We start from the raw sequence: 26,429 nt of genomic DNA, 5'->3' as shown, positions 1-26,429 counted from the left end.
ATATAATGGTAGATAAAAATAATATAATAAAACCTTTGTTAAACGTTAGAAAAATAATTTACAGTCCGCATTAATGAAAATAGAAAAAAGTGACTTATATTGAAATTGAAAATTTATAATAGAACACTTCGTGCTTTTTATAGCCAAAAGAAACTTTAGCTTGTAATACAAATATTTAAAATATTTTTAGTCATAAAAATGTACCTGTATTACAAGCTAAAGTTTCTTTCGGCTATAAAAAGCACGAAGTGTTCTATTCTAAATCTTCAATTTCAATATAAGTTACTTTTTTCTATTTTCATTAATGCGGATTGTAAATTATTTTTCTAACGTTTAACAAAGGTTTTATTATATTATTTTTATCTACCATTATATTTCGCCTATTATTATATTTATTATTTTATTTATATTATGTCAAAATAATTACCTAAGAAATATAATATTTGACCTTTGCATGAAAAGCCATTCTCCGGGGAATTTCCGATTTTTCGACAAAAGAAAAAAAATCTTTTTCTTTTATTTATAATACTTTCTTTTTTTCTGTATCTATTGTAATGTTGATGCAAAACTTTTAACTCGTTTATTTCGAAACTATAAAATTTCTTGAAAATAAATTAATCAATTGGACTGAAATTTTACAATGCATTGTTTTTATTGTTTACAAATTACAACAAAATTTATATTGTTGTAATTTATATTGTTTACAAATTACGAACAAAAGATTTATAAACATTCATCTTTTTTACAATTATTGAAAAGTATGAAAAATATAAAAATGTGAAAAACTAATTCTTTAAAGTATTGTTATATTTTGTTTTCATACAATTTTTTGTTGTAGTTTAGATAAAAGTCATATTTACAAATTAAAAATTTCAAAATTTTTTTGTTTTAAACGAACAAAACTTTCAATATTATGCAAATGTGAAGAAAAAATTTCTTGTATGCGCTATCTTTTACTTAAAAAATTCCAACATTTTATTATTATTATATACATTCGAAAAATCTCTGAGTAAAAATCTCTTTCGTACAGTGAGAGTATAATGTTTTCTATTGAGCGATGATTATCCAGAGAGGAACGCAGGATTAAATACAAATTTTGTCTTTGAATGTTGCACGTGACTCTTTAGAAAGAGTCGTGGCAAGAATGAGGCTGCTTAACAAAAGCTGCGGTTTTGGGACAAGTTTTTTTAAAAACTTTGGTATTATATTCGTTCACGAACATGATCGGCAGATCACCAGGTTTACGCAGAACAATAAATCATCGGGTGGGGCTCGTTTTCTCAAGGTACCCGGGGTGCAGGTACGAGATTCTCGGAGGGATGTTTATCTCGTCTTGAGTACCTCGTCAACCTGTCAGTTAATCCTATTAGTAGCGGTGGATCTTATTGCGTCGCAACTAGTATCTTCTCGTTGTCTCCTGACAGTTTACCTCATTTTTATCCGTTCTTGTTCTTGTTCACCTTCCTTATCTTCAAGGAAGCGGACCTCAGATTCGTTTTCTTTGTTATAAATTAGCTTGTTTAGAATTTACCAATGTATTATCGATAAAATATTTCTTTCTGACTTTTAAATCAATAATACTACTTAATATGTGTGCAATTTAATGATTCGATAAACTATATCCGGTTCTTATTGCAGAATGAAACGCAACCACTTATCGTGTTTCTGGACGATGAAAATTCTTGCATACGAGCGAATATAGCAATCTCTTGCGCTAATTTAGCGGATAAGTATTTCATGCGCGTTTAATGGTTTCGGCCCATTGGTACGACCTAATAACCCGTGAAATTATTCAAGTTGCACGGTACGGGGTAAATCCCACGGGCTAATCTTCTCGGCGTCCATCGCTCGTGAAATTTTCAATGGGAGAACAATAGGCCAGAACAAATGTTTGGCTTATGCACCGGCGCCAGAAACGTACGATACTGTACTGGGTGACCGCGACCCCGCTTTGTCTATCGATATCCTCTCTATGGTAAACTCTTTCTCCCGCGATATAGGATAAAAATTTTAATTTGTAAATTTTCCGCACTATAACATATTTCGGAGATATATTATTTGTAATATACAACTTCCTGCTAGGAATTTTGAAAAATGTATTTAAAATTATGATTATATTGGTATACTTTTTTTTTTCAAACGCAACTTTCAACGCGTGTCGAAAATTGGCTCTTGCTAAGATACGAATTTGCGCGCTTTGAAGGAGGACTTTGTCGCGCTGACATTTGACAATCGCCCTATATTTTACGATCTCACGGGCCTGGACGCGATATATCGGCCGGAAGAGATCCGCCTCCTCCTCGCGCGCGAGCGGGGGCGAGAGGAAGTGGGAGAGACGGAGAAACGCGGATTTATTCAAGTCCCTCGACGTCGAGTTGACAAGAGTAGAGCCGCGTAAACATACTCGTTTCTCCTTGTTCAGCCGCGATCGTGCAGCATCCCGCGACGAGGCAGGGCGTCGCGACGCCGATCGTTCGACGATACTTCCACTCGGGGTGAGTGGCGCGACGGGAGGGGATGAAAGGCGTCGCGACGTCGATGGATACGTTCAAAAAATAACTTTCGCGACCAATCGTGGACGGCCAGGCAACCCGTGGATCCCGCCCTTGGACCAGCGAACAATCCCGCGATTGCTCCGTTCCATTCCAGTCGCCACCCATGATTCTCGGTGGGGATACCCGATGCTTTCGGTTTTCCTCGCCAGAGGGGGAGCCGCGACAGAGAGAGCACGGAACCGGAGGAGCTCGCTGAAGTGGTGTGAGTGCTGCCGAGTCAGTCGCAGACTGGAGTGCCCTGTGAGAGCAGGGGACGGACCGAACGAACGAACGAGAACTTGTACTCTATATATCCTGAGCGCGCCCGCCGACGCTTTGCTCGCGCGAAACGAATGTCCGTCTATCCGAATGTCCGTCCCGCATCTCTCCCGGTGTCGTCGTCCCGATATCGCGTCCCAGTGTCGCGTCCCGTGCCAGCTGTTTTCATGACGTGCCGCGTCAGGAACCGCGAGCCGCTCCGTGTCGTCGCGACAAGAGGAAGATTCTACGCCATCGCGTGTCGTCGCTGATCTCGCGCCACGTCTCGCCAACGTCAAGCAGGAACTCGGAATTGAAGTGCGCGATGACGTCTCATTGATGAATCGTGTGATTGCTGGAGAAAAACGTGCGTCATGAGGTCGGTCACGGCCGACCAGGACTTTGGCGCAGCCTGATGCCAGATCTTCTCGATGCCGTCGTGCTCCGACTCCGTTTTTCCGTTTAACGACATTGTCGCGCGACGTATAGAGACACAGTGAAGAAGAGAGAGAGAGAGAGAGGGCGAAAGAGAGAGAGAGAGAAAGAGATAGAGCGATAGAGGGCGAAAGAGAGAGAGAAAGAGAGAGTGCAGTGCGTGCAGGTGCGGGATTGTGCCCCGTTCCGCGTACATTTGGGGAGAGAAAAGGGGAGAGAGCTGCACGTCGACGCGCGTAAACTCCAGACCATGTCAGCGTACGCGCAATTCGGATATTCATATCCGTCGGCGTCCCAGGTAAGCCACTTCATCAATCGCTACAAATCGCGCTGATGCGATCAAATTGTTGAAACTCACTCTGTTCGATGCGCATCGAATAATTTAGACGTAGCCGCGGAGGAGTTTATTTTGTCCCCGCTTAAAATGCAGATTTATCGTCGCACAGATATATCTTGTAAACGTAGATTCGATGCTGTATTTTCCATTTATCGCGCGTTTACGTAAGTAACTTGCCCCGCGAAGACAGACGAGGTCTATCTCTCTCGGAACGAGAACCGATCGCCGGTTCTTCGAAGAAGCGGAATTCCACGCGACCGGTCGTTGCCAATAATAGCGCACAATTAACATTCGCGCGAGTTCGCCCGAAGAAAGCGAGATCGCCTTAGAGAGACGCGCGCCTACCTTTCCTTCCTCGTAGGCAGGCTAGAAGCTGCACAGAAAGGCGCGGGAACTCAGCGACGGCCGTCGCTCGAGCGCGTGACACGACGATGGAAAAGGGTCCCGCATTCTAATGTCACTTGGCGCTATCGTTGGGTTCTGATCTAACGCTCTCCAATCTCTCGAATCGAATCTATGTCGACACAAAAACTATGATACATATAAATGATGCCTGGGAGTTTGCACGTTCAACGTTAAATACAGATTAAAATCCCCTTCTTCCCCCCTTTTATGTACATGGTGCGCTTTAATTCATTAGCTCTCTGAAACGAATTGTATGTAGAAGGTACGATTGATCGATGCAGAACGCACGAATGGAAAGAATTTGGAAGATAACGTTACTGTTTTTCTTTTCGAAAAGATAGGACGTTAATTAATCACTCGCGTATCGATTAATTATCTCCGGTTTCGTGGCAAAAGCGAGACCTTTGCGATCGGTTATTTATAACGATGGATCTCTTTCGCATCATGGATATTTTTGACTTAATGAGATCGTGGCATCCGAGCTGGTTTTACAGCGATGATCGACACGGATGCGGATTTTTCGAATGGAGTAATTAAGAATTTTTGCGATCCAATTTTACGCGTAGGATGGATGCTATTAGAGGTCAAGTAAACAAGTGCAGAAGTAGACATTCCTGCATCAAGTCAGTGTAATCAGACCGATTGATATATATAAATCGATATACACGGACATATCGGATAAGTGCTTTCCGCCTATTTACATTTCCGTTGGATTACACGCAATTCGACTGCGAATAACTAGACTAATAAAAAGTTTGCTAATTAATAATAAAATGATATTTTCGAGAAGAAATATAAATATGCACTTGTTTGCTCGTTGATTGAAAACAAGTTCTTACCCGGTTTTCAGCTTCAATAATTCCATGTCAACGTTATCTCATTTATTCACACTTTTCGTATATAAAAATGAATAATCAATATAATTTTAATACATATACTAAACATATAAAATTGTACCGTTAATACTATAAATATTTTGCTATCATTTTATTCTTAATTATTTTTCTATGGAATAATATTAGTGTTTAAAAGAATCTTCAATAATATTGTTAGCTTTTTATTTATTCGTCGTAATACTCGAGTATTATTAATGCTACATATAAAGAGACCGAAACGAAATAAAATTTCGGTACATTTGGATATCGTTTAAATATGGATCGAAAAAACGATGCCAATATTTATATAAATTTACATGAAAAAATATGACGATACTGCAGTATCTTAGCGCTCGCATAAATCTATGTTTGTAACAATCGCTCGGTGAACATAATATTAAAATACACTGTTGAATATGCGGGATAACATTAATGTTAACAAAACGTTGAATGATACGGCATTATAAAGATATATTATGTGTCGGTTGTCGAGTTAAATTAGATAGGCGGTAATTAAAATTCTAGTTCGTCCGCGATGAATATTCAGTCGCGCGTTTCGTTGGAGTTTTTCTTCCGCTTGACCCTTCCGCGTCAATTTCGCTGGTGAATTTATTGAAAATCGCTTCAACGATTTTATTAACGATGCCGTTTAATTTATATTAGAATTAAAAATATGAAACAAGAATGTATAATTTCGGTTTCATGCAATGCGAATCGTGGAATGTATCACATAAATTGTTTTTATGTGCATTTAATTGGATTTTATGAATGTATCACATAGATTGGTATATATATATATATATATATATATCGAATTGATAGATATATGGAATGTATCACATAGATTGTAATTACACATTGATATGTTAAATAGAAAAAAAGAAAAATCAGTTTTGATCATTTTTTTACGTCAAAAATTCAAAAATTGTCTTCTCGCAAAAAGATCGATTCTGTAAAAATTATACTCGCGGTACATTTCTAGGACATCCGGTACAGGTATTACAATTTTATTCTCTGTAGATATCTTCCGAGTCGAAATTCCCTTCTCCTCTTTTCAACCTCGATTTTCGATCCAAGATTTACTTTGATAGTTTAAACAGTTGCATCACTCTTCTGAAACTATTTAATTTATAGTTTTGTCGAAAACCCTTCCAAGTGAGAAACTATCCGTTATACTGTTTGTTTACTGTCTATTTAAAATACAAAGTAGGATAAGATAAATTAATCCTCGAGAATCCGTAAGGGTGAAAAATTTGACGTTAAAATTGGAGCAAAATTTCGACTCGGGATGATGCACGCGCGACGGCGCCGCATCGCGCGTTTCTCCAAAAAAAAAAAAGAGAAAGATGGAAATAAATAATGTCCGATAAAAGCGCCGCGCACGTAAAGTACATCGAGGGTCGCGCAGGTGCAGCAATAATACGGGTAGGTCTGCCCGCATCGACCGCCGCAGCCGCGGAGGATCCGTTGTAAGCGAGTGAGCGCTGTAAATTGCATTATTATTTGCCGCAACGTCAAAATCGAAGCCTCGATGAATTCCGAACACGAAGGCGCAGCCTCGCCGATTCTCGGGGAAAAAAAGAAAAATAAAAATATGACACCGAGATCTCTCTCTCTTTTTCTTTTTCTCTTTAACGAGTCAAGAATCTGCATAATCGTGCTGAGCAACTCGGTACCTTCACTTTATAAATACCGCGTTCTTGATTGATTCATTGGGACGTGAAGTAATTTGAAGAGAAACTTTGCGCCGTGTTATTTCGATGTAATCCGTGCTTCTCGACTGCTTGCGACACATCTCTCCCTCGAGATCCCATAAAATTATCCAAGTCCTATGAATTCGTTAAAACACGAGTATCGAGCGGTGAAATTTAAACAACGTCTAACGCTTCAATTACTCAAGATACCTGATCGCATTTGATTCGTTAATATTTTCTACAGCAAAATGTCCTCGAGTATTTATTTCATTGGAATACGTATCACGTATGTATACGCGGGGAAAAAATTTCTTCCGTCACATTCAATATACGAGATCAAATGTAGGATAGAATGCGTCACGTTGACGATGAGCCGTTCATTTATTCGTAATCTACATACATCGCGCAAATGGAGTAGGAGATCCGGTTATACCGTTGGAAACGAATGATTAACATGTACATAAGCGTAGTAATTATGTATAATTATCTAAATGGCGTTACGAAATTTGTCATGGTTTACGAACAAGTGCGCGTTGCACGTCCATGCCGTAAGATAATGACTACCTTGTACCGATGATTTCTAAGCACATGCGATAATTGACGTTTATACTCTATTTATTAACGCGACTCGCCGTAGATGGAATAGGACAAGTCGTAAAATCTACAATTTTAATTACGGATCAATTATATCCCGATAGCTTTGATTACTTAATATTTGCTAGCGATCTTATCTCCTTGAAATCATCATAAGATTAGTGTAGATAAGAAACAGTAATAAGATACACTATGTAGAATAAATCGTAAATGATCTACGCCACAACATCGTTCAAGAACGCGTTTAAACTATCACCGACTTAACTGTTACTGAAATTATCATAATCAAGGAATATAAAAAAATGAAACAGAGCTTGTGAGGAAAAAGTTACGATCATATTTCCTCGGGATCTTTTTTTCAGTCGATTATTAAAATCAAAGAGGGAGGTTACGCTTTTCAGAGTGCATTTTAGAGTATGTATATATATATATATATATATATATATATATATATATATGTTATATATGTATATATGTATGTTATATATGTATATATGTATGTATGTGTATGTATGTATATGTGTAAGCGCGCGCATTCTAAAAAACTTGCGTTAAACTGGTCGCGATCGTTCCGTCATTCAACGGCGTCTATCTACGCTCGAGCATCGTGTGTGCTCTGTTCGTTAACAATAAGTTACACTACCGTGATGGCAATAATGGGAATCGTGCAACGCGGTATATCGTGCACCGCGGCATATAATTACGACCGTCGACACGGAAGCGCCTCGGCATCCGTGATATCGATTTTCAGGATCGTGCTCTGTTGGTTCTCTCTCTCTCTCTCTCTCTCTCTCTCTCTCTCTCTCTCTCTCTCTCTCTCTCTCCCTCTCTCTCCCTCTCTCTCTCTTTCTCTCTTTCGTTCTCTCCCTCTCTCTCTCGCTTTCATTCACGCCGCCCTCTTTTTGCGCTGTTCGCGGCCATTGTTATCGCGAGGGAATCGACGCGAACCCTTGGCAGAGGAGTGACGCGAGAGATCGACGAGGTGGCTCAATTGCGAGTGTGAGCGCTTCGCTAATTCTTGCCACTCCTCTTGCTTTCATGAACCAGTAATTAGGCGATATCCGAGAAAGAAAGAGAGAGACAGAGCGAGATGAAAAGGCTATGTAAAGAAAGAATCCAACTTGTTTCTCTTTGATACTTTTCTCCCGATCATTACTCGTCGGTTAATTAGAATTGATTAAGGATATATCCGGTCGCGAAATTCGTGCGGAACTTTTATTCCCAATAGCGTAGTATAACTTTAATGATATACAAATTGCCGCGCCCGTGTAATTACAGAGTAAAACTACAACTTTGTTGTGGCCGGCTCCCCGCATCGGTTTACAATAATGCCCGACGAGATATTAGCCTTTCATTTTATGCTCTTCTCACGATCGCATGTCTGAAGAGAGAATTTCGTGGTCCCGCTCACTTCGTTAACTCGCATTATTATGCCGTCGTTATCCGGTTATACTTTGTTATTACGCGCTGTTTATCTCGTATCACGCGGGATTTGGCAGCGGCATGAAAACACCGTCGCCCGATGATTGACGGAATCGGCAATTACGCCACGAATTCTCGCACGTACTTGCCGAACGGTCCCGGGATTCTGTGTGTCTCGCCTTTACACGCACGTCGCGCGAAAACCGGTTGCCGGTTTTAAAGGTGCACGTGTCTCATCCGCATAGAAACGGCCTCGTTTCGTGCGCGCGCGCGCGCGCACTCCAACTTATCGCTCTCTTTATTTTCGCAAAATTTCGGAAGGATCGATGAAGGAGAGACGCGCGAAAATCGAATCAATCGGACCGAGAAAAGTGCAAACTTACTTTAGAAAGAAGTTCGAAAAAAATTGATTATTTTATCTTTCCCATATCGAAAAATAGACAGAAAGATAGGTAGATTTATTTCTCTGGGATGAATCTGTTGGAATATATAGAATACATATATAAATAAATATATAAGAAAGCATTTGGAAAAAAAATTAATTGTATTATCAAATGTATATATATAGAAAAAAAATAATTTCAACAATTAATTTAAAAGAAGATTATATAAATTTATTTATGAGAATTGAAAGAGAAAAATAGCAATGCACACTAAGCAAAAATAATCTTTCGGAATACGCCACAGTATATACAGGCGCAAATAACATAACGATAAATATATTAAAATTAATAAATATAAAAAGAATATAATAAAAATATAATAAATATATAATAATCTTAATATTCTTAAGATGTAACATATTATGCAATATGACAATAATGTAAAGCTAAATTTAATATCGATAAATTTAAAAATAATTGTATGAGAAAGAGCGAAAGAATCTGGTTCATCGCAATTCATTTCGAGCAGTCCTTTTCCTCGGCCGATTTAATTCTGGCGGATCGGAGCGGATGCTCGTAAGAATTTTCCTCGGCGTCGATAAAGGCCTCAACGAGCCGCGTAAAAATACCCCGTCGCGAATAACACGACGTTCGCGCCTTCTTAACGTCGAGTTACCGCCACTTTAACAGCAGTCTTTAACGCTTCAAATAGATCTCATTGCCCTACGACATGCGTGCGCGCGGTGACGTTTTTACAGCCGCGCTCACGAAACTCTCTTCCCGCGTCCCGTCTGTCGCGTCTCTCAGACGGACGTAATTAACGCGGAACTGTCGCCGTCCGCTCCCGTGTAATGCTCGCGACTTTCGTGACGGCTTCGCACGTCGCATTAAGCTCGCCGACTAACAATCCGTCCGTATTTGTAAACCCTTGCATTATCCATCGTCTGTCGTATTAAACATCGCGCGTTAAACAATCCTTTCCGTGTCGTGCTACTAGAATTTTCACTGCTTCAATTTATTTGGCAGATGCGGAATAACTCGATTATACAATGTTGTCGAGAGAGCGCGCAGAGAATAATTAATTACGTCGTATCGGATAATTGGCGCCGAGTACTTGGCTTTCCTGCGACGTTGTTTTTCGCAAATGCGCAGACAACTGCTCGACGAGAAAGGCAATCTGGAGCCGCTCGGCATTCTGTTAAATTTTAATTGAAGATCTCTTCTGTCCGCACATTATCAAAGTCCCCGCTTGGTGGCTAATTTGTCGAGAGAAGAAGGGCCTCGTAATGCCGTTGTCGTACAAGAATTCGCGCCGGAGAGGCCGAAGGGAGAGCCGCGAGACTCTCGCTCGCTCTTGCCGATGGTTGCGATTTCGATGAAGAGAGAAAGATACATGCCCGAGAGAGAAGACTTGCGGCTTGCGAAAGAGGAGCGGTCTCCGAGGAGAGGCAGACGAGAGAAAAGATCGACCACGCGTTCAATCTCCCCCGGTCGCCATCTTTCCAGTATAAATCGCGCGTCCGCGTAATTGGTGGCTGCCAGTTTGTTGTAATGGATTTACGAACATACGTCTTTTAAAAAAGGCAAATAACAGGATTCGTGCGTCGCTGCTTGAGAAACGTTGATATTCCAGCTACTGGTAAATTTTATCGTAAACAAAAGAAGGAAGGGATAGAGGGGAGGGGGAAATAAATTGTTGTTTACGCGTATCGCGTTTCGCGAAAATAGATTAAAGGTAATGTAGTAAAGGCGAAGCTAAATGTCTCGATTATTTTCTCGTAGATGATATCGATGATGCATGATTAACCCCAACTACACTATTCAATTTCATTCCTGACACTTGTAATCCTGTTTATAAAGGTCGGTCGCAACATTACTACACGTGTGCAAGATCTGTTCTTGGAGGACTTCGGCTTCTCCGAGTTCTTTCGCTTCCTCTCCTTCCCCTTCTTGCTTTCGTTCACGCCTGTGAGCGTTCGTGCGTGTTGTCGCAGCCGCGTGCAATCATGTGGATGCGTCGATAAATGACAGTGGTGAGATTTTTGCGTGTATATATTGTAGGTAAATACATGTACACAAGATTTGTAAAAGAGAATGTGCAACAAAAGTCAGACAAGATCAACCTTCACATTTTTAATAAGCGCGTGTAAATCAATGAAAAAAGGATGTTACGCTCCCTGGAGAAATCTGGAATTCTCAAGGATCTTTTTTAGCTAGAAAAATCAGGGAATTGTCATGAGATTTGTTTTAAAAGGAAATTTAAAGAAATTCTTCTTCTGATAATATAATGCCTTAACAAAATATACTGAATATATGCAATATATTCATCATTGTAATTTTTAGTGGTGAAAAATGAAAATGTTAAGTATGTGAAAAAAACGTTAATCACAAAATCTATTGAGTTTTTGTTATATTTAACGAATCTAATCTTTAAATCTCTTTATTTTTCCCTTGTATAAATGAAAAGTGTATTAGAAAAGCATACAATAAGAAAACTTATTTGAAAAAGTTGCAGCTCTCTAAAAATTCTCTTTCCAGAATTTGAAAAAAATACCTGAAAGATCAGGGAATTTTTTCCAAGATTTGGGTAGACACCCTGGAGAAAACAGTTTTCGCACAATACGCTTTGTCGCAAGGTCTTCCTTTGCATGGAATTCTCGCGATTGTGACAGAATAAAAAGTGAATCTCGAATCACATTCTTTGTCGACTGCGTCACATTCTGTCGCTACAAAGATCTTTACTTAAGTTGTACATGGTGAAAGTTGTAACGGAGAATGCTTTCTATCTCGACAAAGTGACGAATCTTGTCAATTTCGTGAGGCAGATTATTGGGAGACTATCTCTCGATTAATCGTTGCGATAAAAGCAACACTGATTTATTATTCTTAGAAGATGCCGGTTGTATTTTTTTTCTTTTATGATAATGAAAATTATCGATCATGCGATAATAATACGATAGCAACACTTTAGCATCCATTTGGCCTTTACTTAAGCAGTTGAAAAAAATTTTAAATATATAAAAATAAAATATGCTATGTATTTAAATACATTTCCATCTATTCAAAAATGAAAAAATACTTAATTTTTTGCATTAAAAAGTAAAATTTATTAATTACTACACATGCTAATATATATAAATTATTTGTTTCTTTTTTAAATGTAATATATTGAAATTTACATATGGAAAGAGAGAGAGAGAGAGAGAGAGAGAGAATCATCTGATATGCAAAGCTTGAGAGAAGGAGAAAAATTGAATCATTATTTCAATTATTGAATTATATCGACTTGCTATTACTTGCTATTATCGATCATTTACGAACATCAGAAAACTTTGGCGATTCAACTTTCCACGTATGAAATTAATCTTAGATCGCAGCCAAGCGAAATAGCAACGGTGTGTTTCGTTCAAGAAATCATGCCAATAATGTCTGCTATTTTCCGGACGATGACGTCGAATAATCGAGCTTTCACCACATTTTTTTTACGAAGAGTAGAAATCCATTTGAGCAATAATATCATTATGCAAACCACAACGAAGGAATTTCCTAACTGATGACGCGTTTGTAAATCTTTATTGATCCTTACAAACTCGAAATTACTTAACGTCCACGTATATCGCAGGAAAATACGCAGGCTCGAGCGAAAAAAACTCTTGAATGGCGGGATTCGTACGGAATCCAACACGACTCGGCTTCTCGAGGGGTTGCTTCGCCAACGAGCGCGTCGCGGAACGATCGGCGACAAGGTGAAGGCGACACGAGGGAGATAGGGCCATATCACGGCGACTCTTCCTGCGCAACGAGATCCGAAGGGTTTTCGCGGCGGCTGCCGCGGGGATGGAGGCGAGGTCTTAAAAGGTTCCGGTGGGAAACCCAGCAGGGTGTGAATGGCTCCAGACACACACGCTGGAGGTGCCCGGAACGTTTCGTTAGAGGCGAGAAGAAAAAGAGACCGCGCGTTGGAGAGGACGGCGCAAGCAAACACGTATGCGTACACGTGCGCACGTACACGATAAAACGTCGCGTGTCGTTATGCGTGAACGGGGACACGTGTGCGCGCGCACGTAACTCCGAATTCGCCACCGCATACCACTGTAACTCCACCACCGCGAGAGTCTGGAGTCTTTGTTCGCAAAAGTTGGGTTTACCTCGTTCCTCGTCGTCGACGGTCGTGCCGTCCCTTCTCCCCCTTTATTTTTGCAAAGTCCCGAGATATTTCTTGTGAAAATACGCGAGGGTATTGACGGCGCGCGCGGGAAAATCGATGAGCCCGAGATTGTAAACAGTACGACTCGAGATGTTGCGGAAGCGTTTCCTCACGAATTTTCTCACGAAGACAATTATGTAGATAATTGTTGCACAGATGTTGTTTTAAGAAGGCAAAAATTATTTCGTATCTTTTTCGAAATAAAAGAAATATATCACAATCATATGACGAAGAAGCATCATATATTAATGGTCCAACTTTTGAGTAAACAAAAGATCCACGTAAATAGTCCCTGAGGTGTTGCTTAACGATCGAGAGACATCTTGTCGCGCGATGAAAAATTCCTCCAACATGTACGTGTGCAAAAACTTGGTCGCGAAACGTCGTATTTTTCTAAACGCGCTGACATTGAGATTGATAAGCCCGATGTCGCATGAATTTTTAAATAATTCACGAAAGAGAGAGGGAAATACTAAATAAAAACGCGAAGGAAAATCGTTTGTGGAGATAAATTCCTCGTCGATCCCATCCGTCACACGCTCTCGTGGGCGTTTTCGACATGATCTACGAATAGAAAGATCTATATGTAAACGAGTCGGTGTTTTTCGGATTGTCTCTCTCTCTTCTCTCCTCGATTCGTGTAACGGAATGCGAGAGAGATCGGAGAGGAGGCTTTATCAACGCGGATATACAAGCCGACTTGCGGCGGCGGTTCTCGAGCCTCTCGAAATAACTCCGCACCCTTGCCGTATTAATTACCGGGATTCATTCCGTCCTCATTTACAATGGGTTAATTTAACGTGAGGTAGGCTCTCCGCGAGCGAGCACGCACATGAGAGTGACGTCTTTCTGTTTATACAGGCTTTACGGAGCTATTAATCGTGGGGGAATAATCGTTCGCGATTATTCGCCGAGATTCTTCTCCGATAAGACTTAATATAGCATTAAATTTATATCGCATGTTTATCCGTAGTATCTTTTTGATGAAGATGAATGATTACCGAAGAAGAAGATTGAAATTTTCGTATTAAAAAAAATAGAAATTGTAAAAATTTTTTCTCATCGTTTATTTTGTCAAAAGAAGCCATCGTTAACAATTTGCGTAGCATTATTTCAAATTCCGTTAAAGGAATTTTTCCCTCTTGGGGAGAATTTTCTTTTACAAGATATTCTTGCAGAATCGCTATCTATTTAAATTAATGAATTCATGAGATTATTATACCTCAGGGATTATTACTTTATATATATGCAATATCTCGCGAATTGACTTCTAATCGGCCTTTTTACAGTTTTCGCATTTCATAAATGTATACATATTTACTATATTCAACATATTCATGCTTGCGGATATCGGGAAGTCGATGAAGCGATTTAAGTTGGCTAACAAGACAGCGAAAAAAAAATAAATTTTTTTCTGTATCTCTCTAGTCGTGCATGCATATGTAGTACATATGTATGTTCTTATCGCGATACGTCTATGCATATTTGCGTGCGAGCAGCTGCTGTTTTACGTGTTATTTATATGTATCTGTACTGAAAAGTGAAGAGAATACAAAATGAGAATCCGTTCAAAAGGAATACAAAGTTCTCCTACACACAATTGCATATACATACATACGTCGACTCGAAACAAAGTGGAAAAATTAACTTTTCGATTTCCCGAACAAATGTATGGAATTCGTTTAAGTCACGCGCGTGCAAATTATACTACATTAACTATACAATTATACTATGTTAATTATACTATGCGTTTCTGCTTTCAGCTCCTAGTGAGTGGCGGGCAGCCGACGACGGCGACGTCGCCGGCAATGTCATCGGGGAGCGCGTTGAGTCCTGGGGGCTTGTCGCCCTCGTCGACGGCGACAACGACGACGGGGATCGGGCCCGCGGGCACCGGCGGCGCCACGACCCCCGTGGGTGGTGCCGCCACCGGGCCCGGTTGCTGCGAGAACGGGAGGCCCATGATGACGGACCCCGTGACGGGGCAAACGGTGTGCAGCTGTCAGTACGATAGCGCCGCGAGATTGGCGTTGGGCGCTTACCCTCGGCTAGGGCCCACCGCGACCTCCTACTCCTCCTACCCCACGCCGACGCCATCCACCACCGATCAGGGGCCTTACTCCAGCATCGGTATGGACAGCTCCGCGTTCTATCCGCCATTGGTAAGTTTGTTTTTTTTATAAGTAAGATTTATTCTTTTTTGTTTGTTTTTTTTAACACAATTGCGCTCTCCGAGAACGAAGAATGTAATAAAAAAAACGAGAGAAGAGATGTTTAATTTTTAATCGAGCATCAATAGGTCTTCTAGATTCAAAAACATCAAAAATTTTCGTCATAATAGTTTGATATCAACTAGTACAATTGAAATAATTTTTTCGTAAATTTTTTAATCTGTCAGTGAATTGCTTTGACTCATTCATAATATCAAATTTATTACGTTGGCACTATGCTAAAAATTGAATTAAAGGAGGGAAATTATAATAATCGTATTATATATTATAATAATCATATTAATGTATATATTTTTATTTTATATATTTTTATTATATATTTATTGTATTATTTATTTTATTTTCTAATAGATTTTTTATATATTGATTAAATATGTTTCGTGTCATATCTTCCGAAATTAATCTCGAGTCTATTTTTAACAATCAACCATCTGCCGTGCTCTAATTTAAATTATGCTCTAGTATATTAAAAGATATCACAAGTTCCTCGTGTAATCTGAAGGCTCGACCTTCAACGCGCTTCGCAACGTATAAAGCAACCGTTGCCAGATGCAGATTGATCGGTTCGTCGTACTAGGCGTACCGGGCGATTATTGCTCCTCCAGTATTAACTTAAGACGGATTAGCACGTGGTGTTGCCGCGAATTAGCTTGGAATCCTGGCGACGGTACCCTCTTTCGGACGTTAGCCCCTCGGTTCAGGAATTCGTGCGTCTTCGCAGGCTGCCGGGTACCGGCTGCGTCAAATTATTCACGCGTCCCTTTCTCCTAGAACCGGCCGATAATCTCGTTTAAGTTTCGCTTCGCGGAAGGCGCGTTGCTCGTTACGTTTTCAAGGGGCTGCCTACGATGACGAATTTGCGCGCATACGTCACCAGGGAATTCTTCTCGACCGATTGCGCGTCGCTTCAGTCCTGATTCCGTCGCAGAGTTGTCAGGAATCTTGTGAAAACATATGTTAAACACGTTTTGTACTATAATTTTCGCGACACAATTTTACCTCGTAATTTTATATCTTGCACAACATTGAAAATATTTTATGGGGATTGAAAATTATGTTTAAAATATATTTACTCGGCTTCTCTTCCTGGATGGAGAAACTACAGATATCCTGCATGTAGAAAATTAATTCGTGTAGGGTAAACAAAATTAAAAAGAGCATTCAGATTATTTTTTCTCTCATTACCGGAATTTCGTGATCGAGAAAACGGAACAGGTGCATCGTTGATGAGCGCGTTCGATGCCATCTCGAGTCGGAAGAAAATGCAGCAGCCAATTAAATTTAAACTTATCGGATGGTTATACTAATTGGCCGCTTCTAGACGGCGTTGTCGATTAATGATTCTTCGCGTGGCCAGCGACCCGCGAGACCTAAATAGAACCGCCACTGGAGAAGAAAATCTAGGAAAAAGGAATCGTTACAGCCGAGTTAATAATGATACAGTCTATGTTCCGTGTTTTGCATCGCGATTCGATGGTGCGGAGATTTATATCGGCTGCGATTCATCGTGCGTAATTTGTACACGGCTTATCTCGTAGCGAAATTCAACGAATGCATTTATCAGACATTTCTCATTTTTCATGTATGCAATTAGTAGTACGACAGAAATTAGACGCATTTTTTTAAATCGCGCACACGCAGAGATCATCATTAATCAATCCTTGCGACTAAATCAATTAGAGCAACGATTCGCATATTTATGAACCGTGTGACTGGACACTCGCGGAATAATTGAGATATCAATGACAATTTGATGAAAAACAACTCGAGCGTACCGGTCAAGAAAACGCTACTTTCTTATACATGAGTGTAAAATCAATTTTTATATTAACGCGTTCTATATGTGTAGCACATAATCTATCCGTAATAGCAATTTCTGTAATGGCGAGGCGGCGTGCCATTGACGTGCCGTAAATGTGTCATTACCACGTATCAGATACGTATGCGACTATCGCTACGACACATTTTCATTTTCGTTATGCTTGTACAATTGAAAAAGCCATCGGCTTTTTGATGTTCGCCGCGTAATCAGTCAGTGCACACCGGCAGATAAACACTGATACGAGGAAAAAAAGAAAGAGATGACAAATCTTATCTCTCAATAACGTAAAATGGCGTAAAAATCGCGATCACAGTTTTGCGATTTTATATTCTTGCGACTCGGTATACTTATTCTGCAAATTAACTTATTATTAGAGCGCGGCGATATCATAACATATTTATGATCTTGGACACGTAGATGTCGAGATTTACTACTCTATAAAATGTCCTGTATGTGTTATTTCACAGTCACTTTCACATGATAATAATATCGCGAGGTTAATGCAGTTAATTAAACATGTCTGGTGGATTGCAAACACGCACTGAGGTCTTGATCGCAGATTTATCATTAGATCGCGGGATCGGCAAAAACTGCGAGAGATATTAATAACGTCGGTTTATGAGTAGCGCTTATGCGGCAAATGTTAAAAAAAGAAAGGAAAAACACTGATTACTGAAATTATAGAATATCAGATGTATGATATTTTACATAATCTACACATTTGTTTCAATATTTCTCATAAACAGTGGCGTGCTTTTTTTTCGAATCGAAAGAACATTGTATACGACATAATATTCCGTATACGATACAGATCGCGAATGCGCACCGAGACTATCTCTTTTTCTTTATCTCTCTCTCTTTCTTTTTCTTTCTTTTTCTCTCAAGCGAATCGGCGACGAAGAGGCGGACAAGTGCAAGGACGAAAAGGAAGGAGACGAATGCTCATCGCTCTCGCGTAGAATGCGAACGAGTTTATAGAATCAATACACGGGATGTGCCGTGAAACAGAGAGATGGGAGATGGGAGAACTGTACCGGGGGATGCTGCGGCGACGAGAGTGCGCGAACGCGAGGGAGGATGAGAGCAGGATTGCCCGAGATAAGGGAACGACAGTAGATGCGAGTCTCTTCTCGTCGGTTGACGGATTTGTCTTATTTCCAAAGTCTCTGGCGTAGACATTTTCAAGATTTTTCCAGATACAGCGTAGATTTCGATTAGAATATCTAAATTTGTTCCAAATGGATATTTCGTATTACGATAAGAAAATTAGAAATCTCATTTCTCTTCCAATTTTCGCTCGAATCGAAATAAAACAGCTGTAAACATTCGCATTTTTTTCATAGGTTATAAATTCAAATTAATAACTTTGTTAATCTTTAGTAACTCCATGTCGAAGTGAAGGCAAATGAATAATCGAGTAGTTGAATTAATTACAACTTTTTTTTTATTGTTTTTTTTAAAACGCTATCTGACAGAAATTGGTTATGAATTGATGCGCGTGACGTCAATATATCAAAACGAGCGATGTATTTAATATCTGTTATCATGCGTCTTGACGTTCGTTCTGATGAGATGTCAAGCGATTTAGCTAATGAGAATGTGCTTGCTATTTTATAATAGCGGTATATTATGCATGAAACGAATACTCATCCAACCAAATCAGGTAACACAATAGCAACATTTCGCGACTGTAGCATGCATGTCTCACCGCAATACAAAAGTCGTAACGTTCCGATTCACGATGCCATGCGTTATTTTACGGCTCATTGAAAAGCGTAACACGCGTAACTTTCTTAATCGTAGATTGTTACGCTTTTATAATTGGCACTTAAGTGCGTTTAGCATGCAATGTGACACGTGCAGCGTGCGTACACATAGTTGCGCGTATTGTACACCCGGGAATTATATGAGAATTATGAAACTATAACTGCTGAATATTTTTGTATCCACAAGATTTATGCGGATTATTGATTTTGATTGTATGTGACGATTGATGACTAATTTTCGATATTAAAAGATTTTCACAGAACTTTACTAACTCCCCCTCCTTTAATTCTTATAAAAACCCCTGTACAGACGTAGGAAATTTAAGCAGCGTTCAAAGGGGAAATTTAATATATAAAATACTTGAATCTCTATATAATAATAAGAATATATCTATCGGTTAAAAGGGCGGATGTACTTAAAAATGGATAAGATATCAAAATTGTTTTTTATTTTTTATAAAAGAAAGACAAACGATTTTCTGAATATTTTGAGTTTTATAAAATGAATATTGAATTTGTTTAAAAAAAATATATAGAACATATAAATAGCTTTAAAATCTTTGAAACTTAAAATTCTGTAAAATCATGTTTTTCGATTTTTATTTGCCTTTTTCTTGATAATGCTTGCGTTAATATACAATGTATTTTCATCTTTTGAAATAAATTATAATTTGATTATTCGCTTCAAAGAAACTGTAATTTTATTAGAAATTTAAATTACATAAGAAACTGTAAAAATTATAAACGATTAAAATTGACTGTATTCAAATACGATTCAAAAAGAATTCACCAAAATCAATCAACATATATAGGAAAGTAAATAAAATTACTAAGATATGTTAATCTAATATTGAAAATAAATTTGCTATGTCTTACGCTCTCCAGATATTTTTCTTTTGTCAAAAAGATTAGCATTTAAAAAAATTCTTTTAAAGTCGGCAAATATGTCTTAAAAGGATGAAGCTTTCTGCTTTTATTTTTAATGGAAGCATCAGTTATGTGCAATGACAAGTAAAAGATTTCATCGCGTATTGCATAGATATATAGTTTATAACTTCTTTTGAATTTCCAGAAACAAAAGATTTTAAAAATTGTCTTGTTTTATATAAGAAATGTACTTATACCTTTTTTAATATTTTCAATTTTTTAATAAATTTAAAGAAAGTACTTATTTCTATCACGTAAAAAATGAGAAGAAATAAAACTGTTTTGATTTTTTATTTTTATTTCGAATATTTTCAATAATAAAGAAACTCTCATTTATTTGAAATTTACTCGATATTCATCTTTTTCAAATAATTATACTTTTTTAAACTTACAAATGAAATAACTATATTTTTCTCTTCGAAATTCAAACTTTCTGAAACCGTAAACTTAAAAATATACATTTCTGGTTACATATTGTTTTTTAAATAAAATTTTGTTATTGTATTTTTATTTTTAAATAACGTTTAACGTATTCATTGAAAAGAAAACGTTGAAAACTATTTATTTCTTCGCAAAAATGATAAAGAAACGAAATTTGTTCACATGTATCATATTTATTTGGTAATTTCCATTACAGTCATTAAGTCATATAATAGTGTAGCGTTCTAGAGATAACACAATTCATGGTTGTGTCGGTGTTTTCACATAACGCTCTGTGTGTGGGATAGTCGTCTCCGAGTTGGCGAGTTTCGATGTAATTGAGACCGATGAGCGTGGATATGCGATAAGCCGAAGGACACAACGATGCCCTTCGCGTTGCGCGATTCTCCCCTCGCGCGTATTGGTTTATAGTCCTGAGAGACCGAGCGAAACCCCAGGAATGCCATTTGTCGCGTGGGACGATACGACGCGCGGACGTCATAGTTTTGCACCTTTATCGGCATAAATTGCAGTCCGGCCGGTCAATCGTTCGTGGAATTTCAACGTCGTAGGTGCAATTTGGCGCACGCGACCCACCGGCACGCTTGATACGACAATGTAGCCCGGAATGCCATAAGCGTTCCTACTGCCGGGAATTTTGAGCATTTTGACGAAGGGATGCGCCATCCTCTCACAGTTCTATCCGTATCGTTCGTATCGAGACGATATCATTTGTCGAAAACGCGAGAAAGAGAGAGAGAGAAATCTCTATTTTTTTATAAAAAAATATATTTACTTGTGCATGGTGAAAATTACGCCGCGATAATGGTATATATATATATATATATTATATATATATATATATATATATATATATATTATATATATATATATATATATATATATATATATATATATATAAAGATATTTTATATATATATATATATAAAGATATTTTATATATATATATATATATATATATATATATATATATATATATATATATATATAAAATATCTTTAGACGACTATATCGTGTAGAAAAATATTTCTCTAACGATTATATAATTGTAGTATAATGTCTCTCGGGGCTCTTATCGAAGTCGTTTGAGAAAGTGCGAAATGACGTTTGTCAATATCCTTAATAGCATTTATGTCAAATGCATAGATAATATAATTCAAGTTTATATGTTTTTATTTTCATGCGTTTTTATCTTCATGCGATTCTCGGAAAATATAATCTGTCGATATCGATTAATTATAAATGAATTATTAATTATAAATGAAAATGAAACAATTGAGATTTTGATGCTTTTTCAAATGTTTTGTTTGTAATTCTAAATATAATTGTGCACATGATAGGACAAGATATGAAATATTAAGTATGTTTGTATGTTATTTGTGAAGATTTTGTGTGTGTAAAATTAATTATAAATGAAATAAATAATAATTATATAATATAAATTTACAATATATGATATAATATATTATATAATAAAATATTAACATAAATTTTAATAATATCAATTGCGCGACTAGAAACAAAATATAAAATTTATATATTACAATGTAATAATTGTTATACTCTAATAATTTCTATTTGCTGATATTTTCTTGTGCTTAATCGTAGCTATAGTTGGCTTTCTTCTGCGTTTCTCTCTTTACTCTTTTGAATTTTTTTTATCGGACGTTTGAGCAGGAAGCACATGCTTCTGATGATTCGAAACGGTGGTCCGATTCAACGAACATTATAATATAATAAGAATCGGATTAGCATTGAATGGAGTGGGTGGCGCAGCGGGTTGTCGAAAATACCCTATAAGATCCCCGTAAGACCTTTACAATGCGCGCAGAGTGGTTATTAAAAAGAAAATAGAATATCCTTATATCCATTTCGCACAGATATAAATATTTAAATATCTATTGCTCGAAAATTTCATGTCCATATAAATATCGTATAACTTGCCGTTTATATAGATTCCGATTGATACGCAATCCGTGAATATTTTACAAAAATTATGACGGAGGAGGAAATTATTCCATCGGTTATAATATATAAATGGTATAGAGGTAGGAAAAAATAAAAAAAATATTTTATCATAAAATGAATATACGTGTCCGCGTTTTTCGCAACAACCTATATAGGGGCTGTTGCATTAGCTTGTCCCGAATCTAGAGAGTCAAGTTAAAGCCACCTTGCGCTCCTTAATGCGCTCGCATGCGTCGCAAGATTTGGGGCGCGCGCAACGATTATTGCCACCTTAATGCAGGCGCGCTTGGTATAATCGGTTATAGCGAGCGACCGGTGACCCTGGTGTGACTGCGCAGCCGTAACAATAGTCCGAGGCGTCGACGTCGGACCACCCGCAGTTCGCCATTAAAGCCGCTTCTGAAAAGAGGAGAAAATAAAAACGGAGATATATGCGTGTGCCGGAGCCACACTCGATGAGGGCCGAGGCAAGAGAGAAAGAGAGAGAGAGAGAGACGGGAAGAGAGTCAAGGACACCCGTAAGGGCCTTCGAAAATCGAAACACGGGTTAGTAGAGGCGAGGGAATGAATCAGGACGCCGACGATGACGACTAGATGTAACACGAAACTCTGTGGCGCCAAAGACCGTTCCTAAGCCGTTGCGCTAATAATATCACCCCATTGTGCTACCATTAGAACCGCATAACGTGCCGCCGCGTTTCTTCCCTTTTCTCACCTACACATTCTTTCTCTTTCTCTCTCTTTCTCATTTTTTCGCTCTCTTCCTTTATATTCCCATCTTATTCCTCTCTTCGTGGTTCCTCTTTTACAACGCGTCTTTATAATGTATCCCGTGATGACACCACGCTCTATTAATACACCAACAAGTCGATGTCTATCCGTGATAATGTTTTAGAAATGCCTGGTTAACTCGCGGCATCGCTCCTTCTATCCCTGCCTCTTAAAGCCGTCAGCGAAATAACCAAAAGGATAGAGGATGGTTGAAAGATTTCTTTCAGGGACATTTATCGTGCTCGTATAATCTTCTTAAGGCTACAAACCGCTCACTGTGTACGGTGGTTTAGGTCGAGCATTATATTTATACGACCATTACAATTCATTGTAGTCACAGTCTATCGACGAAAATTGAGATGGATTGGATTGAATCTCCATAAGGTTCTCAGATACACAGGCTCACGTATCTCAACCTGTAGAATAATCTATAACTAGAATTTAATTAGAATTTTTTGCAAATCTATATAATTTTCGAAAAATATCAAATCACGTGAAATACCTACTGAATCATCCAACTTCTTCAAATTTTTCATTTTCTTTTACGAATCTCCAAGAAAAGATAGCATGTCAATGCACGTTTAACATCGGGAAATTTATATACACGCGATATATGTACACACGTGTTAAAAATAAATTATAACGCTTATCGCACACGCTCTTGCAGGGTAATCCGTACGGGCTGAAGGACGCGACGGGGATGGGCATGACGGCGGACATGGGTGCTGCCTGGGGCACGGCCGCCCTTCAACCTGCCGCTACGGGTTACTACCCTTACGATCCAACCCTGGCCGCCTACGGGTAAGTTTATCGCCAGGTTTCATGGTCTCTCGGCTCCATTAGATTAAACCACCGCCGGGAGAGCGCCGAACCGTCTCTCCCCCTTCTCACCCGGGGGCCCCCTTCGCCTTCCGCGCTCCTCGCCATTAAAACAAGAGTCACGATCGCGTCGTCGCGTATATATTCCGTTAGAAGCGTTTTCCGCGCGACGACGGTTATCGTTATCGCGCGAATCCGTAATATCTCCTCCGTGCACGTGCGCATCTGAAGAGAGAGGTAGAATGGACCGTTATAAAATTGCGCCTGACTGCTGAGATGAGCTGTAACGCTGCTCGATCGAGAAACCACATCCGACGTGGAGAATAATTTTTCTGCGATAATAGATGGATGTATATATGATGATATTTCTATCCAACATTTTCAAGGATAAATAGATATATAATTCATAGCTCGCTATTTACACAAGTCTCGATTGCAAGTACATTACATATTAATACGGTAATACACCTGATAATCATTGTCAAATCGACATTCGATAACTGTGATTTCCGAATTCTGTCAAACTCGAAGGGGGGAAAGGAGGAAGAAGAGGGGGAGAGGGAGAGCTAGGGTTGAAGGTGCTTCGGCGTTCGAGTTAGGCCAAACACGACGGACGGCTACAAAATGGCTGTAGGCAGCCGAGTGGGCGTATATAATGGGGGCTTCCAGATTGGACGCGTGTGTACATACACGCACATGCATATACATACATATACAGACGCGCGCGGTATCGCCACATCGCGAGCGTAGGGAGAGCAGTAGGTCTCTCTCCGTAGGAGAGCGAGTGAGTGAGTTTATTGATTGGCTTCCTCCCCGGGGTTGGCTCGCCCGTTCGCCAGGCCTCTCCACTCTACTCTCGAACTCCGTCACTCTCTCGTTCTATCTTCATCTCTGTCTCTGACTCTAAATCGCTCTCTCTCTCTTTCTCCCTCCCTTGCTCTACTCCCCGCGTCAGTCTACTCCCTTTCGACTACTTCCCCGGCCACCTCCGTATCCTCCGAACGAGTCGGCTCCCACAGGTGCTTTACTTGCTTCGCTTAGCAACCCTCGTGTCCGCCTGGCGAGCACACACGCGCAAATGTATATACGCGTACACTCGCGCACGACGTTCACGCATAGGCAGGCGCGCTGTGACTCACGCAACGGGAGGCTTTCCCTCCCTCATCGGGGCCACCCCCGTTTAGGTATATAGTCTGCGTGTGCTCGACGACGGCGGCGGCGGCGGTGGCGGCGCCTGCCAGAGAAACTCCGACGGGTAGGCATTGTTTATCGTGGAATTCAGCGCCCTTACTGTCTCGCTCTCCCTCGCCACTCTCTCCCCGGACAAGCCTCTATTAATTTACTTGCTTAATAATACGACGGCCGTTCTCTGTCGTTCGCTTCTCCCGCTCCTGGAATTTTGCTCCTCTTCCCTTAAACGGGTTACTACGCGCCCGTTCACTTTCGACGCCGTCGGACCGCTATTGTTTTATCAGCGACGTTGAAAGTTGCGGACTCTGCGTTGTTGTTGGCGACACAAGGAAGGGTGCCCCGGGCCGTCGCGCGCGAGGCCTGTAAATTGAAGCGACTCGATTGGGATGCTCCGGCGCGAACGTTCTGATTACAGGAAATGAGAAATACGTCGTTATCGCCTACCCCGTGAAAGGGTTCCTTTGGGGACACTTTGAGCGGGGGCAAAAGTGTCTTTCTCTTTTTTTTTCTGTTGCCTTCGCGTAAATTGATGGAATTCTCTGTTCTTCTCCGTTCGCGCCGTTGTACACCCCGAGCTTCATTCTACGTCCTGTTATTTATTATTGGATGATGAATGAGCGCGTCTGTTCTCTCCGTGTGCAATAAGATGATACAGCGGATATTTAAGACGTCAATGGGAATTTCAATGACAGGGACAGATTTGTCGTGCAGCTTTTAGTAACAAAATATTATTGATACAATATGCAATGTGACAAATGTGACAAAAGTTTCTATACAAAAGTTTCTACTCTTTCGTTAAATATATAGTCAATCTTATATCTCTTTGACGGAGCCGTCGAACGCCGTCGCTCTTTTTACCTGTTAAAAGATAGGACATTGCGTCAGCGAATAGTACCAACTTAATTTTCGCCCGATCGGGAGATACCGCTTTTTATTCGATGAACGCGCGTACGGACGTTGACTATGTTGGGATCAGAGAAATGCGCGGCCTTTTTCTCTTCGATTCCCTTTAATTTCCCATAGCACTGGTCACTTATCCGCGTCTTTTCCATCTATATCGTCCAGAGAAAGAAATGCCTAAACCGATATAATTCTAGAAAAACTGCTCGATGTATAGAAGATGTACAAGATACGCTTCATCGATCGATAAAGTAAACAATCGAAATTCTTATATTCTTACAGTTTGATTAAAACAAAAACCCAGAATAAATGCGATTCAGATATTTCGAGAGAGCAGATTCAAAATAAGATATTTAATCCTCAAGATTACTTTTTATCTTTATATTTTTTAATTTCAAAAATAATGATCGTTACAAGACGAAGGAGTTTTTCAATGCTTTATTTCCTTC

At 39.4% G+C, this 26,429-nt stretch overlaps 1 protein-coding gene and 1 long non-coding RNA gene across 3 annotated transcripts in view; one reads left to right on the top strand and one right to left on the bottom strand.

Moving 5' to 3' along the window:
- LOC145963026 (homeobox protein caupolican) overlaps window positions 1–26,429 on the top strand; it is a 73,182-nt gene that overhangs the window by 27,285 nt on the left and 19,468 nt on the right. The window contains exons 1-3 of one of the 2 annotated variants that reach the window (XM_083084607.1): window positions 2,737–3,525; window positions 14,908–15,306; window positions 23,738–23,871. In XM_083084607.1, coding sequence (XP_082940733.1) covers window positions 3,478–3,525; window positions 14,908–15,306; window positions 23,738–23,871 — 581 coding nt within the window. In that variant the 5' untranslated portion in view covers window positions 2,737–3,477. Of the gene's footprint in view, window positions 1–2,736; window positions 3,526–14,907; window positions 15,307–23,737; window positions 23,872–26,429 lie in introns of those variants that run through there. The other variant, XM_083084606.1, reaches the window with a different exon arrangement.
- Window positions 21,846–26,429, bottom strand: part of LOC145963033 (uncharacterized) — a 269,815-nt gene continuing 265,231 nt past the window's right edge. The window contains exon 5 of the long non-coding RNA XR_014436058.1: window positions 21,846–22,698. This is a non-coding gene — a long non-coding RNA (uncharacterized LOC145963033). The remainder of the gene's footprint in view (window positions 22,699–26,429) is intronic.

This window comes from Camponotus vicinus, unplaced genomic scaffold, assembly GCF_025532165.1.
Source record: "Camponotus vicinus isolate PSW18456_S1 unplaced genomic scaffold, iyCamVici1.0 SCAF_12, whole genome shotgun sequence".
Lineage (NCBI taxonomy): Eukaryota > Metazoa > Arthropoda > Insecta > Hymenoptera > Formicidae > Camponotus > Camponotus vicinus.
Note: the sequence above shows the minus strand (reverse complement) of the source record. Positions and strands in the feature narration are given on the sequence as shown.